Here is a 21953-nt window from a genome sequence, read left to right as displayed (position 1 = left end):
ACTACTCACTTTTGATAGACAATTTACTATCATATCCTGGTGGCTTGCGTGTTTTCTTTTCTTTTTCTTTTTTTTTTTTTTTTAATTATACTAAATTTCCTGTTGGGGTAATTTTTTACCTACTGACTACTAAGTGAAGTGCTAAACCACTACACCACGGTTGGATTTTAAGAATGAAAAAGAAATACATTAACATGAAAGGTAAATACGTAAACAGTTAAATAATTATTGACAATTAAGAAAACTTACTGTTTCGTGTTTCTTATGATGTTTTTTGTTGAATCTGGTTCAAGTGCAGAGTCCAAAGAAGTTATAGAGAAAAAAATTAGAAACAATATCCATCACAGTTTTAATAGCAAAGTTTTGCGATGTGAAGAGATTTGTTTTTACGCGTTTAGAAATAATTAAGAAAAGGTGTCATTTGAAGTATAATATACAAGAAAAGAAAATGCCAAATGAAAATGCCAAATGCCAAATGATTTTTTCTAATGCCAAACGGTTTTCAAAAATGCCAGATTTTTGGAATCTGGCATTTAAAATGCCAAACTGGCAACCCTGGTTGTGGGTTTTGGGCTTTGGGGCAAACAACACCATGGCCTAGGAATTCGTCCGCGACATAAAAATTATTCCCGGTCGTCCCCAAAATTGTGGCCAGAATGAGCAAATTATAGAAACAAGAGATGATCAATAAAGTTAACAGGTAGGTTGGTAATGAAAATTTAAATGGTTGGTGGACTATGAACAGATTTGATGATTAACAACTTTCTTCCTGGTTGAAAATAAAAAGTCGAATTGCCAGTTTGACGTTTTCAGATCAAAGTAACAAAAGAAATTTCATTGGAACGTGAGCTGTCAAGACAGGAACATGTGGTTTGCCATGTGCTTCTCGACCTTTGTTTACGTTTGGGGCAGCAAACTTTACTGTTCTATAATAATAATAATAATAATAATAATAATAATAATAATAATAATAATAATAATAATAATAATAATAATAATAATAATAATAATAATAATAATAATAATAATAATAATAATACACATTTATATAGCGCTCATTCTCGTGTAAAACACAAGCTCTGGGCACTTTACAATATAAATATCAATTTTAAGTGAAGAAAAAAAAAATAATTCATAGCCAAATCAAGGATTCATAGAGTCAATAAAAACAAATAGAGTAAAAATGTTTTGAGATTCTTTTTTAAGGTAGGTAAAGACTTGCACTCCCTCAGATCACGTGGTAGTTCATTCCAAATCTTGGGGGCCGAAACAAGCAAACGATCTATCACCAAATTTTGTTTTTGATCTTTTTTCCGAAATTTTCGTTTGGTCATTACATGATCTTAAAGTGTAATTTTCAAATTTACACATGACCACGTGATCTGTGAGATACAGTCAACACAACAAGACACGCTGCTTTGTAATATGTGCGCTTTTCAATGGGCAACCAGTGGAGAGAGGCCAACAAAGGGGTTGCATGATCAAATTTTTTTGTTGCCAAAAACTAATCTTGCTGCACTGTTTTGCAGTAGTTGTAATTGTTTAATAGAAGCCTGAGGCAAGTTGACAAGCAGGGAGTTACAATAATCTAGTTTCGAAAAAATGAGGGAAACAACCAATGTTTTACATGTTCCAATTGCAAAATACTGACGGATCGAGCTGATTTTCTTCAATTGAAAGTATAAAGATTTACAGAGAGCAGAAATGTGAGCTGACATTCTCATTTCTGAATCAAAATAGACACCCAAATTTTTCACAGTCTTTGAAACTTTGATCTTTTCACCCCCAATCAACACCTCAAGACCATCATTCACCTTCAACTGCCCTCTATTTCCCATAATCATCACTTCTGTCTTTGACTCATTCATTTTCAACTTGTTTGCATCCATCCACTCTTTTACATCCGTCACACATTCTTCCACACGTTTCACAATATTTTCGAGATTTTTTAAATATATATATCAAATAAATTGAGAGCAGCGGCGTGGCATGCTTACAGTATAAAGTCGTGCCAGACGAAAATGACTTACACACGCTATATTTGTAAATATAAAAGAAATAAGAAAAAAAAAAGAAAGAAAATACTTACATACTTGTAAAGTAAATTTGCATGGTGATGTTTCTACTTAGATACTTAAAGCCCCCTACTCACGTACGTGCCAATGGAACAGGGTCAGGACTAGTGCCTCACCCAAGAAGCTTATAATATGAACTGGAGTGAGAGGCGGTTGCGTCACGCGTGCCATGCAAGGAACCATCGCCGCCATGCCCATTGTGGCATGATAAGGCTATTTTGCTTTGGGGCAAACAATACCGGCATGGGTGTGTGTGTGACCTCATACTTAATTGCAATAGTCTTCAAAAGTCGTGACGTCATCCCGCGCAGCAACGCATGGTAACGAACCGGCTGGCTCTAAACAATCGAAATACTTTTCCAATGAGCATAAAAGTGTCTCGCGAGGTGAAAATCATCATCAGTCAGGTCATGTTTTGACTTTCACTTACTCAGATGGCATGATGTTCGGCAAAGTTCAAGCCAGCACGAAGAATAAAGAGTATTCTGTGAAGGTAAGTCATTTCGTCTTCTGACTCTCACTCTCAAAATCTCACATCCCCGTAAAACTACTGTTGGACAATAATCAGTTTACTTTGAGTTTAAGTTGATTTAGTATATCCAATGGAAAGATTTTACTGTTTACGTTCGATTTTAGTTAGAGAGAGAGAGAGAGTCATTGAATCATTGTGTTTTTATCTTATGGACCACGGACTTTGAGGTCTTGCTTCGCTAATTTTCGTTGCTATCGACTATAGTCTACTACATACTATTTAGTATCGTATTGTAACCTTTATTATAATACTCATATGAGCATCACAATCACCAATCACGCTAGACATTTTATTATACTTCATGTGGTAGGCATAGGGGCAGCGTGGATCAGCGGTACGGTCTTTGCTTCGTACCCGAAAGGTACCGAGTTCGTTCACCCACCGCTGCGCTGTGTAGCCTTGAGCAAGTCACCTCGCCCTAGCTCAATTTGCGGCGCTGCACCGCGGTTATTCCAGTCTTCCCTGGGAATAGACCCTAGAGACAAATTTCCTCTATGGGATGAATAAAGGGAATTTTATTTATTTATTTAGACCAGTGTTAGTCACGGTAAACTAAACTTCCTATTGGGTGTAATGTAAATGTTGCTGCTTGAAACTCGAAGAGATCAATAACATTGTGAAATTGAATGTGAACTTCAATTTAATATACAAAAACAGATAAAATGGACGTTTCGGATTTCCCTTTATCAACAAAGCAAGATGAATGAAAGAACCACTAAATTTTTTTTAAAATAGAGCTTTTATATAGCGTTATATCCACTAAATGCTCAAAGTGCTTTACAAGGGGTCCCTGGCCAACAGCAACATTTAACATGTAAGACGGGACATGATGCCTGTTAGACGATATTACATTTTTTTCGGACAGAGACAACGCTGTTAATGGCCAGGTACTCATTTGACACCTGAGTACGGTGAGAGATTGTGAGTAAAGAGCCTTCTCCAAGGACTCAACTATGCGCCGAGCGAGGCCCAAACCCAGGACCTTCTGATCTAAAAGCGAGTGTCATACCACAAGACCACAACAGACGTTTTATTAGTTTGTTTGTTTTTTGCCTATTGAGCATGGTCGCAGCTCTAAATTTGAATCTTTTATTCTTTTACTTCCACAGATCTATCTTGATGATGCCTTGGGTTGATTCAGTCCAAAACTAATTTGTCATATTTTATTTAACAATGTTAATGACATTGAACATACATTGATACAACAATGCCATAATTTGTCATGTTTATCATGTAAAATCATGTATGGGTGACCTACAAAACCATTATTTTGAATGGTGATTTGATGATGATGAACAAAATATGTGTGTTGTACAAAATAAATGGCAAAGCTAACAAAATGCAGTCTCCTTAATAAGAGGAGACTGGAGATTGACAAGTGCTGCAACTAATTGAAAAATAATATCAGATGTTTCTCTTAACATGGTTGGAATATATGAGAGGATGTTAACATTTTTCAGTCTTCCATTAGCCCTCTCAACATGAATTCTACATGAAGCAATTTCTTTTGTTAATAAAATCTCATTTTCAGTAAATTTATTATGTAAAAAGGGAGGGATATTTACAGTTCCTCCTTGAGGTAAAATATCTTGAATCAGGAAACCTTTATCTGCTAAAATTAAATCTCCAGGGCTTAAAATTAAAAGTTTTAGTAATCCACAATTTTGTACAATGACCTTATCCGAGACAGACTCTGGATAAAGTTTAGAAACAAAATTTATCACACTATTTGGACTCACACCAACAAGAGCTTTAACAGAATTCATGGACCTATAAGAAGAATAAGTTAACCGTTGTTTATCCATTTCTTTAGGAATAGCAATTTGGTCATCTGTACAATCAATGATCATTCTGCAATTTAGAAATCTTAAAAATGATGATGGAGCTGATAGTTTATTTTTATGTCTAGAAGGGCATGTAACCTTCATAACATTTTCAAAGAGAAGCTTATGCCTTATGTAAAACATGAATAAAAGTTTGTATAATATTTGTTATGGTATAGTACTTTCACTAACGCTAAACAATTGTGAAATATGAAGGTTAGTGTAGTTCTGTCTAAGTTTCATAAGTGTAATGAAAATTTTGTCTTTTAATGCAACTGTCTCTTCCTGAACTTCCCATCCACTATAATAAATAATGTTACCTCTAAAACACTCAACTTATTGAACAATAATATTAAATATTTTAAAAGAATGTACACCTGTCTCCATTCGAAGAACTTTTTCTGTAAGGCTTGAAACAGTGTAAGTGCATTGAATCTAACAAAGTTGTTTTTTTAAGCTAGCTATTCCCTTATGTTTGTCTGTAATTTCTTGTTCTTGAATTAAATTTATTGTTCTATTTAAAATATCCTCACTTGTTCTACAATCTGTTTTTTTTTAAAGATGGAATCCTGTGATGATGGTGACGAGAGTTGAGATGATGATGAGGGAGAAGATAATGATGAGGAGAATGATGATGAGGAGGAAAATAATGATGATGAGGAATCTGGTTTTTTTAAAGGTGGGACTTTGTGATGATGATGAAGAGAGTTGAGCTGATGATGATGATGATGATGATGATGATGATGATGATGATGATGATGATGATGATGATGATGATCATGATGATGATGATGGTGGTGGTGGTAGTGGTGGTGGTGGTGGTCTTCTTGATGTTGGTGCCAATTGAGATGGGGTGGGAATTCCTTGTGTCACTTTTCTTTTCTTTCTTTCTGGCTCTGATGGAAATAATTTATTTTTATTTCTGTCAAACAATTCAGGGAGGTTGGCTTTGTCACCATCTCTGAAGTGACAAGAACACACTCTTGATGATGATTTTGGATCTTTTGTCCTTTCTCCTGAAAAGAAAAGATTAAAAAAAAACCCAATAATTCTGTTGGGCATATTGATATTATTTAATTTGATAAGTACTTTGTTTTAGACTATCTTGTTTGACACCAGCTCAATGCATGATAAATCAAAGGTGTGCAAGAGACTAGGTTACTGGTGGGTCTCTCACCTGTCTTTTATGAAATCGCACATTCAGCAAAATGTCGCCCTTCCTCATTACTTCTTTTGATGATTTTGACTAGGTATATAAAAATATGAATTCTTAAATTTACACATTTAAAGTTGATCTTGGGGTTGAGTGGGGCAAGACTGGCGTTTTCTATTTATTTCAGTCAGTACTGTACTGGCCAGTGCGGTGATGAAAACGTTGGAGTGTCAACAATCGGGCATTGGTAAAGGAGAGAGGTCCCTGCCGCCATCTTGCTTTGTTCACACAGAGTTGCCACCTCGGCTGTCGGGGAGGGGAGGCATGGCAGAGAATCAGAGAAACTTTCCAAAAAAGAGGAAAGTGAGAGAGAGAGAGAGAAAGAGAGAGAGAGAGAGAGAGAGAGAGAGAGAGAGAGAGAGAGAGAGAGAGAGAGAGAGAGAGAGAGAGAGAGAGAGAGATCTGCGTGAGGGGGGGGGGGGGGGGGGGGGGGGGTGTCCGTTATTTTATTTATTTATTTCCTTTTTGCCATAAAGGTATCGAGTTTAAAGTAAGATTTTAACAAATATTTTCTTCTCTTTCTTCTATTTTTCTCCTTTAAAAAAAATTATCACTTATCAGTAGAACTGAACTCTCATTCAGTTTAAAGTTTATCTATCAGCCTCAGCATCAAAACGTGTACGTAGATTGAGATATCATTTTTGCTTCAACTTCAATAAAAACCTAGTTTGGAATGTATTTTTATTTATAATTTCGTGCAATTGTACACTTTAATCATAAAATATAAGTAAGCTAGAACTTGACCTAGAACTAGACTACGAACTCTCTCAAATGTTCGACGAGGCGTGCGTGCTTACCTGACTAAAGTGATCCACTTTTTCCTCAATTTTTTTGTCTACCTCTCCATTTGGAAATCTGTAAAACTTGCAGGAGTGACTCTCTGACTGGTGCAGACAATCTGGTACAAAACACTGGACCATATTTAAGATAAAAATTGTTTTTTGAGCGATTTTCCAATTATTCCTTTCCCGGACCAAGCACGGATTTTTTTGTTTAGAGCCAGCCGGTTCGTTGCTAGGCGGACGTGACGTCAGACTGTGGAATCCTATTACAAGCACACTTTGATACACAGCATCTTTATTTTGTTTATCTGCTGAGCACACATTTACTTATACGATTATTCACTGTTGTTTCTGTTTTTTCATTTGTCTTGGTCAAATATATTTAAAAGTGCAAGTAAAGCTTGTATTATAAAATTCAGGAATTCTCTTTGAGACTTCAAGGATCCACATACTAACGTTCTCGGGGATAAAAAAAAAACAAACCTAATCAAGCTTGATTGTTGAGAAAAGATGGTTCACACGTGTGTTGTCACTGGTTGCCATAACCGAAAACAAAAGGATTCCATTAGGAGTTTTCACTCGTAAGTCACGGATGTTTGTTAGCCCATTTTATCTCTAAAATCACTAATTTGCTATCAATATTCAATCATAGTCCTCTTCCTCCTTTATCCCCTCCTCCACACATCTTCTCTTTACTCACATTCTCTCACTGTACTCAGGTGTAAAATGAGTACCTGGTCGTTTACAGCCTTGTCTTTGTCCGAAAAATTGTAATATCGCCTAACAGGCGTCATGTCCCGTCCTACATGTTAAATGTTGCTGTTGACCAGGAACCCCTTGTAAAGCGCTTTGAGCACATTTAGTGGATATTGCGCTATATAAAGCTCAATTGTTTTTTTTAAGACCTTCTTCTGTTATTCACTTTTCAGATGATAATTCAACGATAATGACTTTGAGTCGATAGACAAAAGCTGTTCTTGTCGGCTATATATTTATGTTTTAATACAGTATAATATAATCTGTAGTAGCAACGTTTTGCCGTTCCCGACAATCAACGTAACATATTGTTATCTGCCTTGTAATTTCCACTATTTGTACACGTGTATATCTATCAACATTTAATTCATTACTATTGTACAGCTGTTATCTAGATTGTTATTTTTACTGGTATAAATACAAACTAATATTGGAACCATCACCAGACATGTCATCGCCAGTGTCAGTACCCATGTTTTTCCTGATATATGGGAGCACGACAAAGACTCACAGCACATAGAAACAGAAGACAATCACACACATCAAATAATAAAAGAAGCCTGTCGACTATTCTGCAATATCATATATCACCATCACGAACGGCTAATAAGGGACAGATACATCCACAAAGACATCGGCACACAACGTCACAGTCTGACGGAAATGATTATTTTCCTTAATCAATAAACAACTTCATTGGATTTAAAACAAATCGGAATTCATTAAAAATGACAAGGTATGTTATCTAAGAACGATGGAGTTGTTGGGAAAAGTATGTTCTATTAATAATCTTTTTGATCAATTTGAAACCAGGGCCTTATCTCTGCTGGGCTTAAAATTTAAAACCCCGCGATATTTGATTGTCAACAAAGTTTGTGTGTAGTGTGTACACATTACACATCACAGTTACGCTGGATTACCTGTTGATACAATGAATTTATCGCGTCGTTTGTTATCATGGATATATATTCATTGTGATTGCCAATCCCACCATGATGTTTGTTGTGTGTATCTTTTAAAATCTAATTTAGCAATTGAAAAATAATCATAGAATTAAACGAATGAGAATACGTACGAAGCCTAAAAAGTGTCCACCAATGAAAGCATTCAGCGCCATTTTGTTGTTGGCTGAGAATGTAGTAATTACCATTCATTCGGTATCTATGTCAACATAACGACACAAGAAAAACAACAAACAATATCAAAATCCACAATAAAATGTTTCAGAACTGTTGCGTATATTTATGGCACAACGAAGCTGTCAAAAAATGAAGTTAGAGAATGTGTGTAATCATGTATTATAATAACCTGTAATGTGTTTTCCAACCACCACATCATCTACTACTACAACCACCACCACAATATCATCACTAACACTACTACTACAACCACCAGCCCCACATCATTATCACTACCACTACACCACCACCAGCACATCATCATCACTACCACTACTACAATCACCACAACCACATCGTCATCACTACCACTACTACTGCAACCACCACCACCATATCATCATCATTACCACTACTACCACAACCACCACCACCACTACTACTACAACCACCACCACATCACTACCTCAACTACTACAACCACCACCACAATAGCATCACTACCACTACTACTACAACCACCACAACCACATCGTCATCACGACCACTACTACTACAACCACCACCATATCATTACCATTACCACTACTACTACAACCACCACTACCACCATATCATTACCATTACCACTACTACTGCAACCACCACTACCACCATATCATCACCATTACAACTACTACTACTACAACCACCACAACCACATCATCATCACTACCACTACTACTACAACCACCACCACATCATCATCACTATCACTACTACTACAACTACAACCACCACCACATTATCATCACTACCACTACTACTACTTCAACCACCACCACCATATCATCATCATTGAAATATATATATTTTTTAAATTGAGCTTTATATAGTGCAATATCTACTAAATGTGCTCAAAGCGCTTTACAAGGGGTCCCTGGTCAACATTTAACATGTAGGACGGGACATGACGCCTGTTCGGCGATATTACAATTTTTCGGACAAAGACAACTCTGTTAACTGCCAGGTGAGAGAATGTGAGTAAAGAGCCTTTTCCAAGGACTCAACTATGCGCCGAGCGCGAGGTTCGAACCCAGGACCTTCCGATCCGGAAGCGAGTGTCATACTACTAGACCACATAGCCGCATCATTACCACTACTACTACAAACACCACCACCACATCATCATCACGACCACTACTACTACAACCACCACCATATCATTACCATTACCACTACTACTACAATCACCACCACATCATCATCATCACTACCACTACTACTACAACTACAATCATCACCACCACCACATCATCATCACTATTACTACTACAACTACAACCACCACCAACACCACATCACCTCACTAACACTCAGTACTACAATCACTACCATTAGGTTTTGGAGCTTTACTTCATTTGAAATAAGGAAACTTCGGAATTGTATTTGGCATTGTGTTTATATATCATAATATAATTCTAATCAGTTATCTATTTAGAACTAGATACTATACAATATGTATGCCAAATACCACCCCAATTCCCCTTTCTTGTGTGCGGGGATTCTTTCGGCATTGAAATTGAGTGTGAGAGAGTCATCACTACACACATAAACAACAGAAACAATTTAAAAACAAGACTATGACACGCAACCACTCACACACGAGGCTATACTATTTATCCTTTTCTCTATATAGAATAGGACAAGACAAACAATAGCTTGACTCTCGCTACACTTCGCATTGATGTTTGTCGTCTCACGAGTTCAACTGTCGGTCGACCTGTCAATATTCCTTTTTGCCTCGGACGTAATCATTAATAGAATGTTGTGTGGTTTTGACCGTGAAGAAAACCTTAAGAAGTCACATTTATATCATTTTAGAGAGATCGTTTTGAATAATTTTGAGTTAAACGAGCGAGCAGCAACTTGTTTTCATGAACGGCCGATCAGCGCTTGTTTACTATAGTAACGCGATTCCCAGCCAACATCAAAATGGCGGATATTTTTCTCATCGAGGCCGCTGGTTGGTTAGCCAATCAGAGCACCGTACGGTTTCCATTGGGTAAATTCCTTGAAAATAATTTAAAGGTAATTTAAAAACTATAGTGTCATCTAAGCCATCATCTGCCGTCGAGCGAAACCTTGAACTGTTGCCTTGAGTCAAAACAAAACCGGATGATCTTGTACTTGTACACATCAAAATGAAATTGTCATTGATAGTCTATTCAGTGATGCCAAAACTCCGGTTTCACCTGAAAAAACTCTGGTCTGGAGCAAAAAATTCCGGGTTCCGGGCAACTTCCGTCAAATTCCGGTGAGGTCAAATTCTTCCAAGGACACCCCCCCCCCCCCTTCCAACCACCACATCATCATCACTGCCATTAGAATTATAACCATCATCACTACCACTACTACTGCAACCACCACCACATCATCATCATCACTACCACTACTACTACAACCACCACCACATCATCATCACTACCACTACCACAACTACCATCACTATTACAACCACCACCACCACATCATCATCACTACCTCTACTACTACAACCACGACACCACATTATCACTACCACTACTACTACCCCACCACCGCCACATCATCATCACTACCACTACTACTACAATCACCACCACCACATCATCATCACTACCACCACTACTACAACCACCACCTCATCTTCATCACGACCACCACCACCACATCATCATCACTACCACTGCTACTACAACCACCAACACCACCACATCATTTTTACTACCACTACTACTACAACAACAACCACTATCACATCTTCATCATCACTACCACTATTTCTACAACCACCAACAACACATCATCCTCACTACCACCAGTACTACAATCTCTACCATTTTATTTTGGTGCTTTACTTCATTTGAAATAAGGAAACTTTGGGATTGTATTTGGCAATGTGTTTATGTATCATAGTATAATTCTAATCAGTTATCTATTTAGAACTATACAAAACGTAAACACAATGCCAAATACCATTCCAATTCCTTTTTCTTGTGTGCGGAAATTCCTCTTTCGGCATTGAAATTCCTACGAGTGGTGTCTGAAACTCCTGTGAGCCAAATTTAAAATTGGCGTCTCTGTCTATTTATCTTAATTCTTAAAAAAAGCTCACCTCTCAATCAACATCAACATCATCTTGCTAGAAATTGTAAGTTACCATATTACACCATCAATACAATTCTCCTTCTCATCTCCTCCTTTTCATCAACCTCCATCCCCTTCACCTCATCACCATCATCATCATCATCATCATCATCATCATCATCATCATCATCATCATCATCATCATCATCATCAGATACCCCCCTCCAAAATTCTAACCATTCATTTAATCACGGTATTAATCAAAGTTGCATCATTCATTTTTTCATCATCAAATTAATCGGCAATGACTGTATTACCGTTATGAAGTGAAAATATTGAAATATCACTTGCCTCATTACATTCTCCGCCTCCCCCCCCCCCCCCCCCCCCCCCCCACCCCCTCTTCTTCTTTCCATTTGATTTCTTTTTTGGTCTGGCATAACTAAATGAAAGATAGAGGGGGAGATGAACTATAAAAGACTGCGAAGAGAGAGAGAGAGAGAGAGCGAGAGAGAGAGAGAGAGAGAGAGAGAGAGAGAGGGAGAGAGAGAGAGAGAGAGAGAGAGAGAGAGAAACGAACAATTACCAAACGATATATATATATATATATATATATATATATATATATATATATATATATATATATATATATATATAGATAGATAGAGAGAGAGAGAGAGAGAGAGAGAGAGAGAGAGAGAGAGAGAGAGAGAGAGAGAGAGAGAGAGAGAGAGAGAGAGAGATGGGCGAACAACTAAGACTCCTTCCGCACTAGGACAAAACTGTCCCGGGACAAATTTGTCCTGTCCCACTGGAGAAAACCTCTATTCAAAAGGGGTTCCGCACTAGGACAGGACTGTCCCAGGACACACCTGCGCGAATGTATATGAGTGTATTTGTAGGCAATTGCAACTCTCATATATAATTCACATTTTATGAATCAACATAAGATACGACATGACGATAATGATTTTTTACACTGAACAATGGGATTTGTTTACATAAGATTTATCTAATCATGACATATTCTTATAGCAAGAGTAATATTATTGTTGCTGCTACTACTACTACTACTACTACTACTACTACTACTACTACTACTACTACTACTACTACTACTACTACTTCTTCTACTACTACTACTACTACTACTACTACTACTACTACTACTACTACTACTACTACTACTACTACTACTACCACTTCTACTACTACTTACTAGTAGATGACACGCAAGTGTTCAATATGTTCTTTATGTGAATGACTGGCAACCAAAATGTCGTCAACATAGACGAAAGCGAAAGGTATGTCTCTCAAAATGCCATCCATGAGTCTTTGAAATGCTTGGGCAGCGTTCTTCAAGCCAAATGGCATCCGCACGAATTCCCACAACCCAAATGGCGTAATGATTGCTGTTTTTGGAATTGACGACTCTGCCATGGGAATTTGATGATAGCCCCTAATCAGGTCGATCTTGGAAAAGGTGTTGCATCCAGAAAGGCGGCTATTGAAGTCGTGAATATGAGGTAGAGGATACCGATCATCTTTGGTCACAACATTGAGGTGTATGTAGTCACCGCAAGGCCTCAGTTGGCCATCCGATTTGGAAACTACATGTAGAGGGGATGCCCATGCTGATTTAGAGCGACGGATGATTCCCATCTGCTCCATCTTGAAAAATTCAGCCTTTGCTGCAATCAGTTTTTCTGGATTGAGACGGCGCGCTCGAGCGTGGACGGGTGGCCCATTGGTGATTATGTGATGCTCCACGCCGTGTTTGTTGCGAGATGAGTTAAACTGGGGAATGACAAGGTCTGAAAACTGTTGAAGGAGGTCAGAGTATGCAGTACTTGGGTGCACTGAGAGGCCGGCAAGGCTTATGGGTGAATTAGTATATTTAAGTGGAACAGAAATGTTGTCCATAGACAAGAGACGTTTTCCTTTTAGATCAATTATCAGGGCGTTAGAAACAAAGAAATCCGCACCCAGGATGGGACGTGTCACATCTGCCAGGTAAAATTAGTGATTGAGGACTTGATTAGATTTTATTTCTAAAGTGATGGTGCGTTTACCCCAGGTTTTGATTGATGTTCCGTTTGCAGCAGAGAGTGTAATAGAAGGTGTTAATGTTCTGCGGTCTTGAGTTGAGGCGGGGTATACAGAAACATCAGCACCAGTATCGATCAAGAAAGATTGTCCCAAACGTCTATCATAAATGGAAAACGTGTTTGAATTTGGATTGCTGACCGATTCCACGTTCATCGGCCAGCCGAAGCGTTTCCCGAAGAAGGCAAGTTTTGTTTGTTTCCTTTGAGTTTGAGTAAACTGGAAAATTTACAACCATCTTGGCAGCGACGGGCGTCTGGTCCAAATCGTTGATGATAATAGCAAATAGAGTTGGGCATGCTATGTTGAAGAGGCTGTCCACGTTGGCGGACTGTCTTAATTGCAGCAACAGTCTCCTCTGACTGTGGTCGTGTGGTTGTTACATCCTGCTGAGGGTAAGTCAGGAATGGTGATGAGGAAATATGTTGCACACCGGACATGCGTGTCTCCCAGATCCTGTCAGCTGCCTCAGCCAATTCTTCTGTGTCTGTAAGATTGTGCCCGGCTAAAATGCCTCGAATATCCGGGGGAAGGTTCATGAGAAATAATGCACGTTTCAGAGTGACAGGGTCATCATTCAGTGCATTTATCTTGCGCAGTAGAGCAGTTGGGCGTTTGTCACCAAGACCATTAAGATTAAGGAGTTCTGTGTCTTTCTGGGTCTGGGATTTGCCGAAGGTCTTGGTCAAGGCTTTTTTTAAGCTGCCATATTTATCAAGATGTGGTGGGTTTACTAGCAGTGACTGAATTTCTTCTGCAGTATTTATGTCAAGAGAACTGACAACATAGTCGTACCTGTCTGATCCTGAGTAATTTTCTTGGTGTTGAACTGTGCCTCCACTCTTGCGAACCAAACCTCCGGTGATTTAGTCCAGAATTCCGGGAGCTTGATGGAGACAGAGTTGATTTGTTGTTCACGGAAGTTGGTGGAAGCAGCAAGAGCCTGTAGTTGGACTGTCAAATTCGCGACTTGTTGTGAGAGATCTGGTTGAGCCATTTTACGTATTCGCGTCGGGGTCACCAATGTAGAAATAGTCAGTAATGATACAATAAAGTAATAACAAAATCCGTGTATAGATTATTGCTAACGTTTAATCGTGGATAGAACTTGGATTGATTGTATGGATCAGAGGACGAACCGTACAAGACTAAGAAAACGGAAGTAAACATTGAATACAATAGAAGTGCGTCGTAGTGCTTAAAATGTAAGACAAATGTTCGTGCGAAGCACCGACATAACTGGTCGCCACAATACCAAAACAGATAAAATGGACGTTTCGGGTTTCCCCTTCATCAACAACACATGATGCATTAAAAACTACAGACGAATGAGATAATTTGGTAGTGGCGTTGTTAAGGTGCATAAACAAAAACATTGATGGGCAGGAAATTGTATGCTACTTTGTGAGGAAGCGCGAATTAAAACAGAGCAATAGAAATTTATAAAAGGTGCGTACTTAATTATGTCGAAAGAGGGGAGGCGGGGAGGAACTGTGTAATGCAGTATAGAAGACAGTGAACTAAATTAAAGTGTGGACTATTGTTGGAAAATAAATACAATGGAATTGGAAATAAATACAAAATATAAGGGATGTAGGTATTAATATATTAGTGGCATTAGCAGCAGCAGAAGCAACAGTAGTAGTAGTAGTAGTAGTAGTAGTAGTAGTAGTAGTAGTAGTAGTAGTAGTAGTAGTAGTAGTAGTAGAAAATAAAGTAGAAAATAAAGACAGGCATTTCAATTTTGACACGGCGCCGCCAAGTCTGGGACTTTTTTTCCTAGTGCGGAAGACTGCTGTATTTTTCTACTATCACAAACGATATGAACATGGGACTGGGACAGTCCTGTCCCGTTGATTTTGTAGCATTTCACAACTGCTTGGGACACAACGGGACTGTTTTGTGCGGAAGATTTCTCTAAATTCTATATGTTACAGATTTGGGACAGGACTGTCCCAGGACACCCTGTCCTAGTGCGGAAGAGGGTTTATAGACACGAGAGAGAGAGGGTTCGAGCGGTAGTCTGTGCGCAGAACCACAGAGTAAGTAGGTTAACACAGAGACTGCACTCCTCGCTCCATCCCCATTCGCTCAATGTTAAATTCGTGAAATCGACTTCGCTGTGTCTCAAAAGTATGTCAGGCCGTATAAATTATAGTCTGTTTCTCACGAAGCGGGGTTTTTTTTTTTTCTATATAATTCATATTCTCACAAAAGTATTGGCACCTAGCAAAATTGCCATATAATTATTCCCGTCATCAAATTCATTTTAAATTTGTTGAGAGCAAGAAAGAAAGAAGTAAAAAGTGTGATAGGGCGCTCATAAAGATTTCATAGACCGAGAAAGAAAAAAGAGAGAAATAGAGGAATTTATTATGAAAACAGATATGGATGGGGGAAAGGGACCTAAAAATGAGATTTTAAAATGACATAAGCTGTTTACAGAGCATAATAGAAATAGCAAAGGATAGAGTCACTTCATCTTATCTTAGTATCTATACGTGTGCAAATGTGTGCAGCTTTCCTTTTCCTCCCCCTATTGCGGCCACCAATGTCCATCTCACGGTTGTGACATCTCAGGAAATGATGTAGTCTAATAGTGGTGTAGAGGTTCAATGAAAGGAATTTCGTTGAGAAGTTCTCCTCACTCCTTTAGTCAAGTGGAATGTCCATTGTGGCCTCGACCATTTTCTTGACAAGCCTGAACCTTACGCCAGTAGCAACACGCAAGGAGTTGATTCCATCGCGAAATACGATTTCGGCGATTTGGAGGCAATGTTGCAGAGCAGGTGATGGTATCGTTAGTCCACCCTCCTTTAGGTCGGGATATTGTTTCATTGATATGATCTTTTATATAGCGCAATATCCACTAAATGTGCTCAAAGCGCTTTACACGGGGTCCCTGACCAACAGCAACATTTAACATTTAGGACGGGGCATGACATCTGTTAGGCGACGTTACAATTTTTTCGGACAGAGACAACGCTGTAAACGGCTAGGTACCTTTTTACACCTGAGTTCGGTGAGAGAATGTGAGTAAAGAGCCTTCTCCAAGGACTCAACTATGCGCCGAGCGAGGCTCGAACCCAGGACCTTACGATCCGAAAGCGAGTGTCATACCACTAGACCACATAGCCGCAAATGGTGGCATAGTATTGTGCCTGTTTGTTAATTTTGGAGCCATTCGGATTGGAAGTTTTAAATCTTTCTCGTAGAACATTTGGATACGATTCCATAAAATAGTTTTGCCGTCCATTGCAAATCCACTATTTTAAAGGTTATTTCTAATGCTTTTCATTAAATGTGTGTGTGTGTGGGGGGGGGGGGGGTGGGTGGGGGGGGGGGTGGGTGGGGGGGGGGGGTCTGGGTCAAACATAACAAATAGCTTTTCATCATTGATAAGGAATATGGCCTATCCCTATTTATACCTAATTTTGTAGCAGGCAACCAAAAGAAAGCCGAATAAGGACATCGAACCCTTGAATTTGTACAATTTATATCACTACACCACTTTCAATTAGATATGTCTTTTCGTGTTTTTTGGAAATTTTGTGTAGTATGTTCGGATTCCATCTTTCATGCGTGTTGTGAAGAGAATACAAAAGCAATAACAGAAGCACGAAGCAGAGTAAAGTGGTTAAAACCAATGCATTAATACAGACAAAGTACGGAAACAGACTATGACAAACTAAGACGATACGGCGTGACATTCTTTAACGGATGCGCGACCCAATTACACGGAAATCAAGGAGTGCAGCCTCTGTGGTAACCTATCTACTCTGTGGCAGAACTAAGCCCAGCAGAGAAAGTGGGTCATGCGCGGTGGCTCTGCCTATCTCTTTTGGTCGCCTCGATTTGAAACCCGTCTTATCATCAACACCAACAACGACTAAAACAAAGCACAAAATACTATAGCAAGCGGGGCGGTGCGTGATAAACAACCACTTAGCAACCCTCCTCTTGCCACAATGGGCATGGCGGCCAGCGCTCCAGTCTCGGCACGCGAGCAGACGTCACAGACTCTCACTCCAGTTCATATTATAAGCTTCTTGGCCTCACCCCATTCCGGGCCTGTGGAATTTTTTCCCCCTACACGTTGGGTCCCCAACCCTGGATATTTTTCCGCGCCATTCAGGATGCACATTTCGGCCGTGGCAAGCTGAATCACTTGAGCTGTCCACTCGACTTCTGTACTAACCATAGAGAATACAGGACTAGAGACGACAATTTGTAGGAAAACGTCATCAAAAGTGGCTAGTGAGAGGTCGAGCGCCGCCATTTTCTTTTTTATGAAAACAGGGACGCTGTGCGATTTAATCTCTATATGAATGTCTTTGACTGAGCTCCATTAACCTTGATTTGTGGACGGAAAATAGAAAAAAAGGCCAGGTTTATGATGATAAACCAAATTAGACATATTAAACTGAACTTTTACTTGTACATTTTAGACTTGGCTCCAATGATCCGGTTTATATTAATAACTTAAAAAAATATTATGAATAATTTATAACTCCCTTATTTGTGGGGCGATTTTGTCATTCGTGGTATCAATTTTATTGTAATAAAGAGATAGGAACTTGAGAGTTATTTTTTCTGACGCTAAATCATTACTTTGTCATTTTAGCCCTAAGAAAAGTAGTTGGTAAATAAATTTGGTACACCTCTTTTATCTACCGCCACCGTCCATTCGTGTAGAATTGTGAATCTCACCGTCGATGTATTACGCTATTGTTACGCAAGGAATATAACACCTTTTTGAGTAGACCTAAAAGCTAAAATCTAAAAGTAAAAAATATAATTCTGAGGAATTTGAAAGTCGCATTGTTGAAATCAGCTTGAAAAAAGAAGAACATTGGTCCTTATTTCAGAAAAATCGGTTGAAAACCAACTGTTTTACGAATAAATTTGATTTAAAAAATTGCTTTTGTTTATTTTAGCTTTTTTTTTAGCAACTTTTTTATTTATCGGCCGATTTTCTTGATTTTTATATCATACTTTATATCTCAATGAGACGAGATCAGTGATATACTTTGTTTTTAAATGTAACTAGAACATAATTTGGCTTTTTTTTAACCTATCAACCGTGCCTGGATAATATATTCAGCAACGTGGTGATTGTGACGCAACTATGCCATGAGCGTCTTCCAGTGTTTCAACGATGGTTCAGTTCATTGTTGACGGCTGTTTAGCCATGAGTGACCGTAGAAAACGAAAAGGCGACTGCAGACATCAAAAGGTAGGCTTTTATCATCAAAGGATGTCTACATGATTGGCATGGCCATATAGGGAACTCATTATCTACTCCCCCATAAAGAATCTGAACACGAGAGGTCGAGCGCCGCCATTTTCTTTTTTATGCAACCAGGGACGATGAGCCACTAATAGGTGGCTGTTGTCTGGTCTGCTCGTAGTAGTCTGTGGTACTAACAGTTTACATTTTGTCTAGATTTTCTTCATTTTCACTCGATTACTGGTTTTGTTTTGTTTTTATGAGGAAAATGTCGTCTGAATATGAAAGAGGTGTTTGTGGTCTAATTCCTTATGCTTTGATACGAAGAAAAAAATAAATCAAGGGCAAATGCAAGAAGGCACTGGACAAAGCAGTGGCTTCTTGATGGAAACATATTCACCCACACCAACTTGCTAAATGAGTTGAGGGTTTACCCGAGTGACTTTCACAACCACTTGCGCATGGATGAAGAGACATATTTGGAACTGTTGATCCTTGTGAGTCCTTTGATAGGAAGGGAAGACACAGTAATGAGGGCAGCTATTTACCCACATGAGAGATTGACAGCTACAATGAGATTTCTCGCGACAGGCAGATCGTATGAAGACCTAAAATTTTCAACATGCATATCACTATATTATCACCCCAAGCTTTGGGTCGGATTATCCCTGAGACGTGCAGGAGCATTCGCAAGTGTCTTGTCGGCCTACGTATTCTGTCTAGAGCTTAAGCTTTCAAAACGTAACATAATGGAAACAGTTTTTTTTTTTCCAATATGGTTCAATGAGACGACTATTAGGTGGAATTTGTATTGAGTAAAAGGAGGTCATTATAATGACCCAACTTTATTTATCCACACATGCCTACTCAAATAATCATTATGTACTGGTTTAAAATATACACACACACGCACGCTTACACACATACACACTCTCTCACACTTACATTTAAACACTCGTATTTATGCATGCCCTCTTAAATAAACACTTGTCGAGAAAAATGTACTGTACTCATATTGTTTGTTTTTTTTATTATTTAATGATAAAGATATCCAAAACTTGATTTTTCAATCAAAATTTATTAAATAAATGTTTGTAATAATGGTATTTTTTTTTCTATAATCACTTATACTGTTTAAGATATATTATAGGTCTACAAAATAAAAAGACAGATTGAAATTAATTAAATGAAATTGATAGACCGAAAAAGTTCTTAGCTTGTCTGCCATTATTAGAGTATCCAGAATTTGTGTCTCAAATGCATCACCGGTTAATTAACCAATTTCCCTACCTTTTCTGGCTATTTCCGAGTCGGAAAGAAATAGCAAATGATCAAAATAAAAAAGACTTGGTTCATATTGCTCCTCGAATCCAAAGCCCGAAACTTGAGATGCCATCATTTTTTTTATGTTCTTTTTTCCATGATCCACGGAGGTTGGTGATCTTGCTAACAACTGTGTCCTTATTAGCCACGGGGTAAAATGACTTAACAAAGTTTGTAAGCTCATCATATACTTTCTCCCTTTTGATTTTGTTTGAATAATCTTTGCTTTTCACCGTCCAAAGACATTCATGAGCTCTATAATGTTCAATGAACTGAAGCGTCCTTTCCGTCGTCCAAGAAGGCATTTTAAAAGTTAATGTCATTATAGACTTGGTAGAGAATTTTATTGCTAGGAAGATTTGTCTGTTGCAGCAACGGTCGATCAAACAAACTTGAAAAGGAAACAATCAAATGTGTGTCATCCAATAGCACGAAGCCCAGAAAAAGTATTCCTTTGTTTCAGTTTCGGTTTTAAAATTATAGATAGTATGCGCTTGGCTAAGAAACTCATAACATTGCCATCCGGAAGTTTAACGGACCAACACACAAAACTGTGTGTATCCATGAACGTTTATTGTCAGGTTAATACAGTTCAGTGAGCATTACTCATAAACGCGGATGGCAAGAAACAATAACAAAGACATGAGTGACGTCTTCTTCGAACTATCTATAGACACGCACGGTTTTTTGACAGTTTTGCTAAACCGAGGCGAGAACCGAGGCCGGGAACGTACGTGAGTGGGGGGGGGGGGGGGGGGGGGGGGGGGGGGGGGGGGGGCTTTGGGCTTTGATTTTCAGCACAGGTTCTCAATGATCCTCTTCGCTGGACTCAGGTGTCATCTTTGTTTCTTCCGGTTGCAGATTACCGTGAAGACAGAATGTAGCAATGGCTATGAAAATTTTTGTTTTCTATTTTTATAGAAAATACTACTCTTAAATCAAAGCCTATCTCCACTGAGTAAAAATCTTTCTGAATTTTGAAAATCCATTAATATTAATATATAACAATGTTATGCAGTTTCAAATGTGTCATTTATTTGGATGACTCACACAGAGAAAAAAAAATACGGAAAATATGGGACGCTTTTTCTGCGTTTTATTCTGGTTTGTGGCTATATATTACTTAATACGTGGAATAAGATATCAAAACTTGGCAATTTTATGGCAAAATTATCAGAAAATCTGAGGAAGACATCAGAAGAGTTCTAACTTGTATAGTTTTAGAGCTAGGGTCAAATATAATTTTTTAAAAAATATACATAATATTGATCATTTGAAACTTTTCCGAAGTGTAATTTTGTGTCTTCAACCCATACAAATGACACGAAAAATGCCTGCTAAATTATTATCAATCAGTCCCGTGAGACCATGGCTTATGTTATTTCTAGTATTTATTTGAGAGAGAGAGAGAGAGAGAGAGAGAGAGAGAGAGAGAGAGAGAGAGAGAGAGAGAGAGAGAGAGAGAGAGAGAGATAATCTACTATCCCTATGACATAACAATGAAACAATACCTTAATTTTTAAAAAGCGCGCGAGCCATCATCGCGAACAAGGTTGCCAGATGGTCACGTGTGTGGCCAAATATATAATTTTGTTTCTTTTATTAAATTTTATTCATCTATTTTTGTCTCAGTGACATTTATCCTAGTCTATTCAATTTTCTGTTTGTTAAAATTTACTTCATTTTAAGTGGGCCAGTCTTAATAGTGAAAGCCATATGATTTTCTATTTAGCCACTTTTGAAGTCGAATTTGGTCAGGTTAAAGTCTGGCCATCTGGCAGTCTTGCCTCGCTCACGTCATTTTCGTGTCGCGCGGTGGGGGAGCAAAATGGCCGTAGCTCCATATTTTCACTCATTGAAATGCAAATTGGGTTAATGTTTTGTGAG

At 38.4% G+C, this 21953-nt stretch overlaps 1 protein-coding gene across 1 annotated transcript; it reads right to left on the bottom strand.

Annotated features, from left to right (window-relative positions):
• Positions 1-13665: 13665 nt before the first annotated feature.
• LOC144961331 (uncharacterized) lies at positions 13666-14510 on the bottom strand. The gene is made up of 2 exons (XM_078894567.1): positions 14309-14510; positions 13666-14267 (listed from the first exon to the last, which is right to left on the bottom strand). The coding sequence occupies exons 1-2, from the start codon at positions 14508-14510 to the stop codon at positions 13666-13668; spliced, it is 804 nt and encodes a 267-aa protein (XP_078750693.1).
• Between the last annotated feature and the right edge of the window lie 7443 nt (positions 14511-21953).

Source organism: Berghia stephanieae, unplaced genomic scaffold (genome assembly GCF_034508935.2).
Source record: "Berghia stephanieae isolate SIO BIC M18660-M18661 unplaced genomic scaffold, UCSD_Bste_1.3 scaffold22, whole genome shotgun sequence".
In the NCBI taxonomy this organism is placed as follows: Eukaryota; Metazoa; Mollusca; class Gastropoda; order Nudibranchia; family Aeolidiidae; genus Berghia; species Berghia stephanieae.
Note: the sequence above shows the minus strand (reverse complement) of the source record. Positions and strands in the feature narration are given on the sequence as shown.

Coding starts and splice junctions, on each gene's coding strand:
- LOC144961331 (XM_078894567.1), bottom strand. CDS start 14,510: ATGGCTCAACCAGATCTCTCACAACAAGTCGCGAATTTGACAGTCCAA. Junction 14,268..14,308: donor AATTACTCAGGATCAGACAG/GTACGACTATGT, acceptor TAAATACTGCAG/AAGAAATTCAGTCACTGCTA.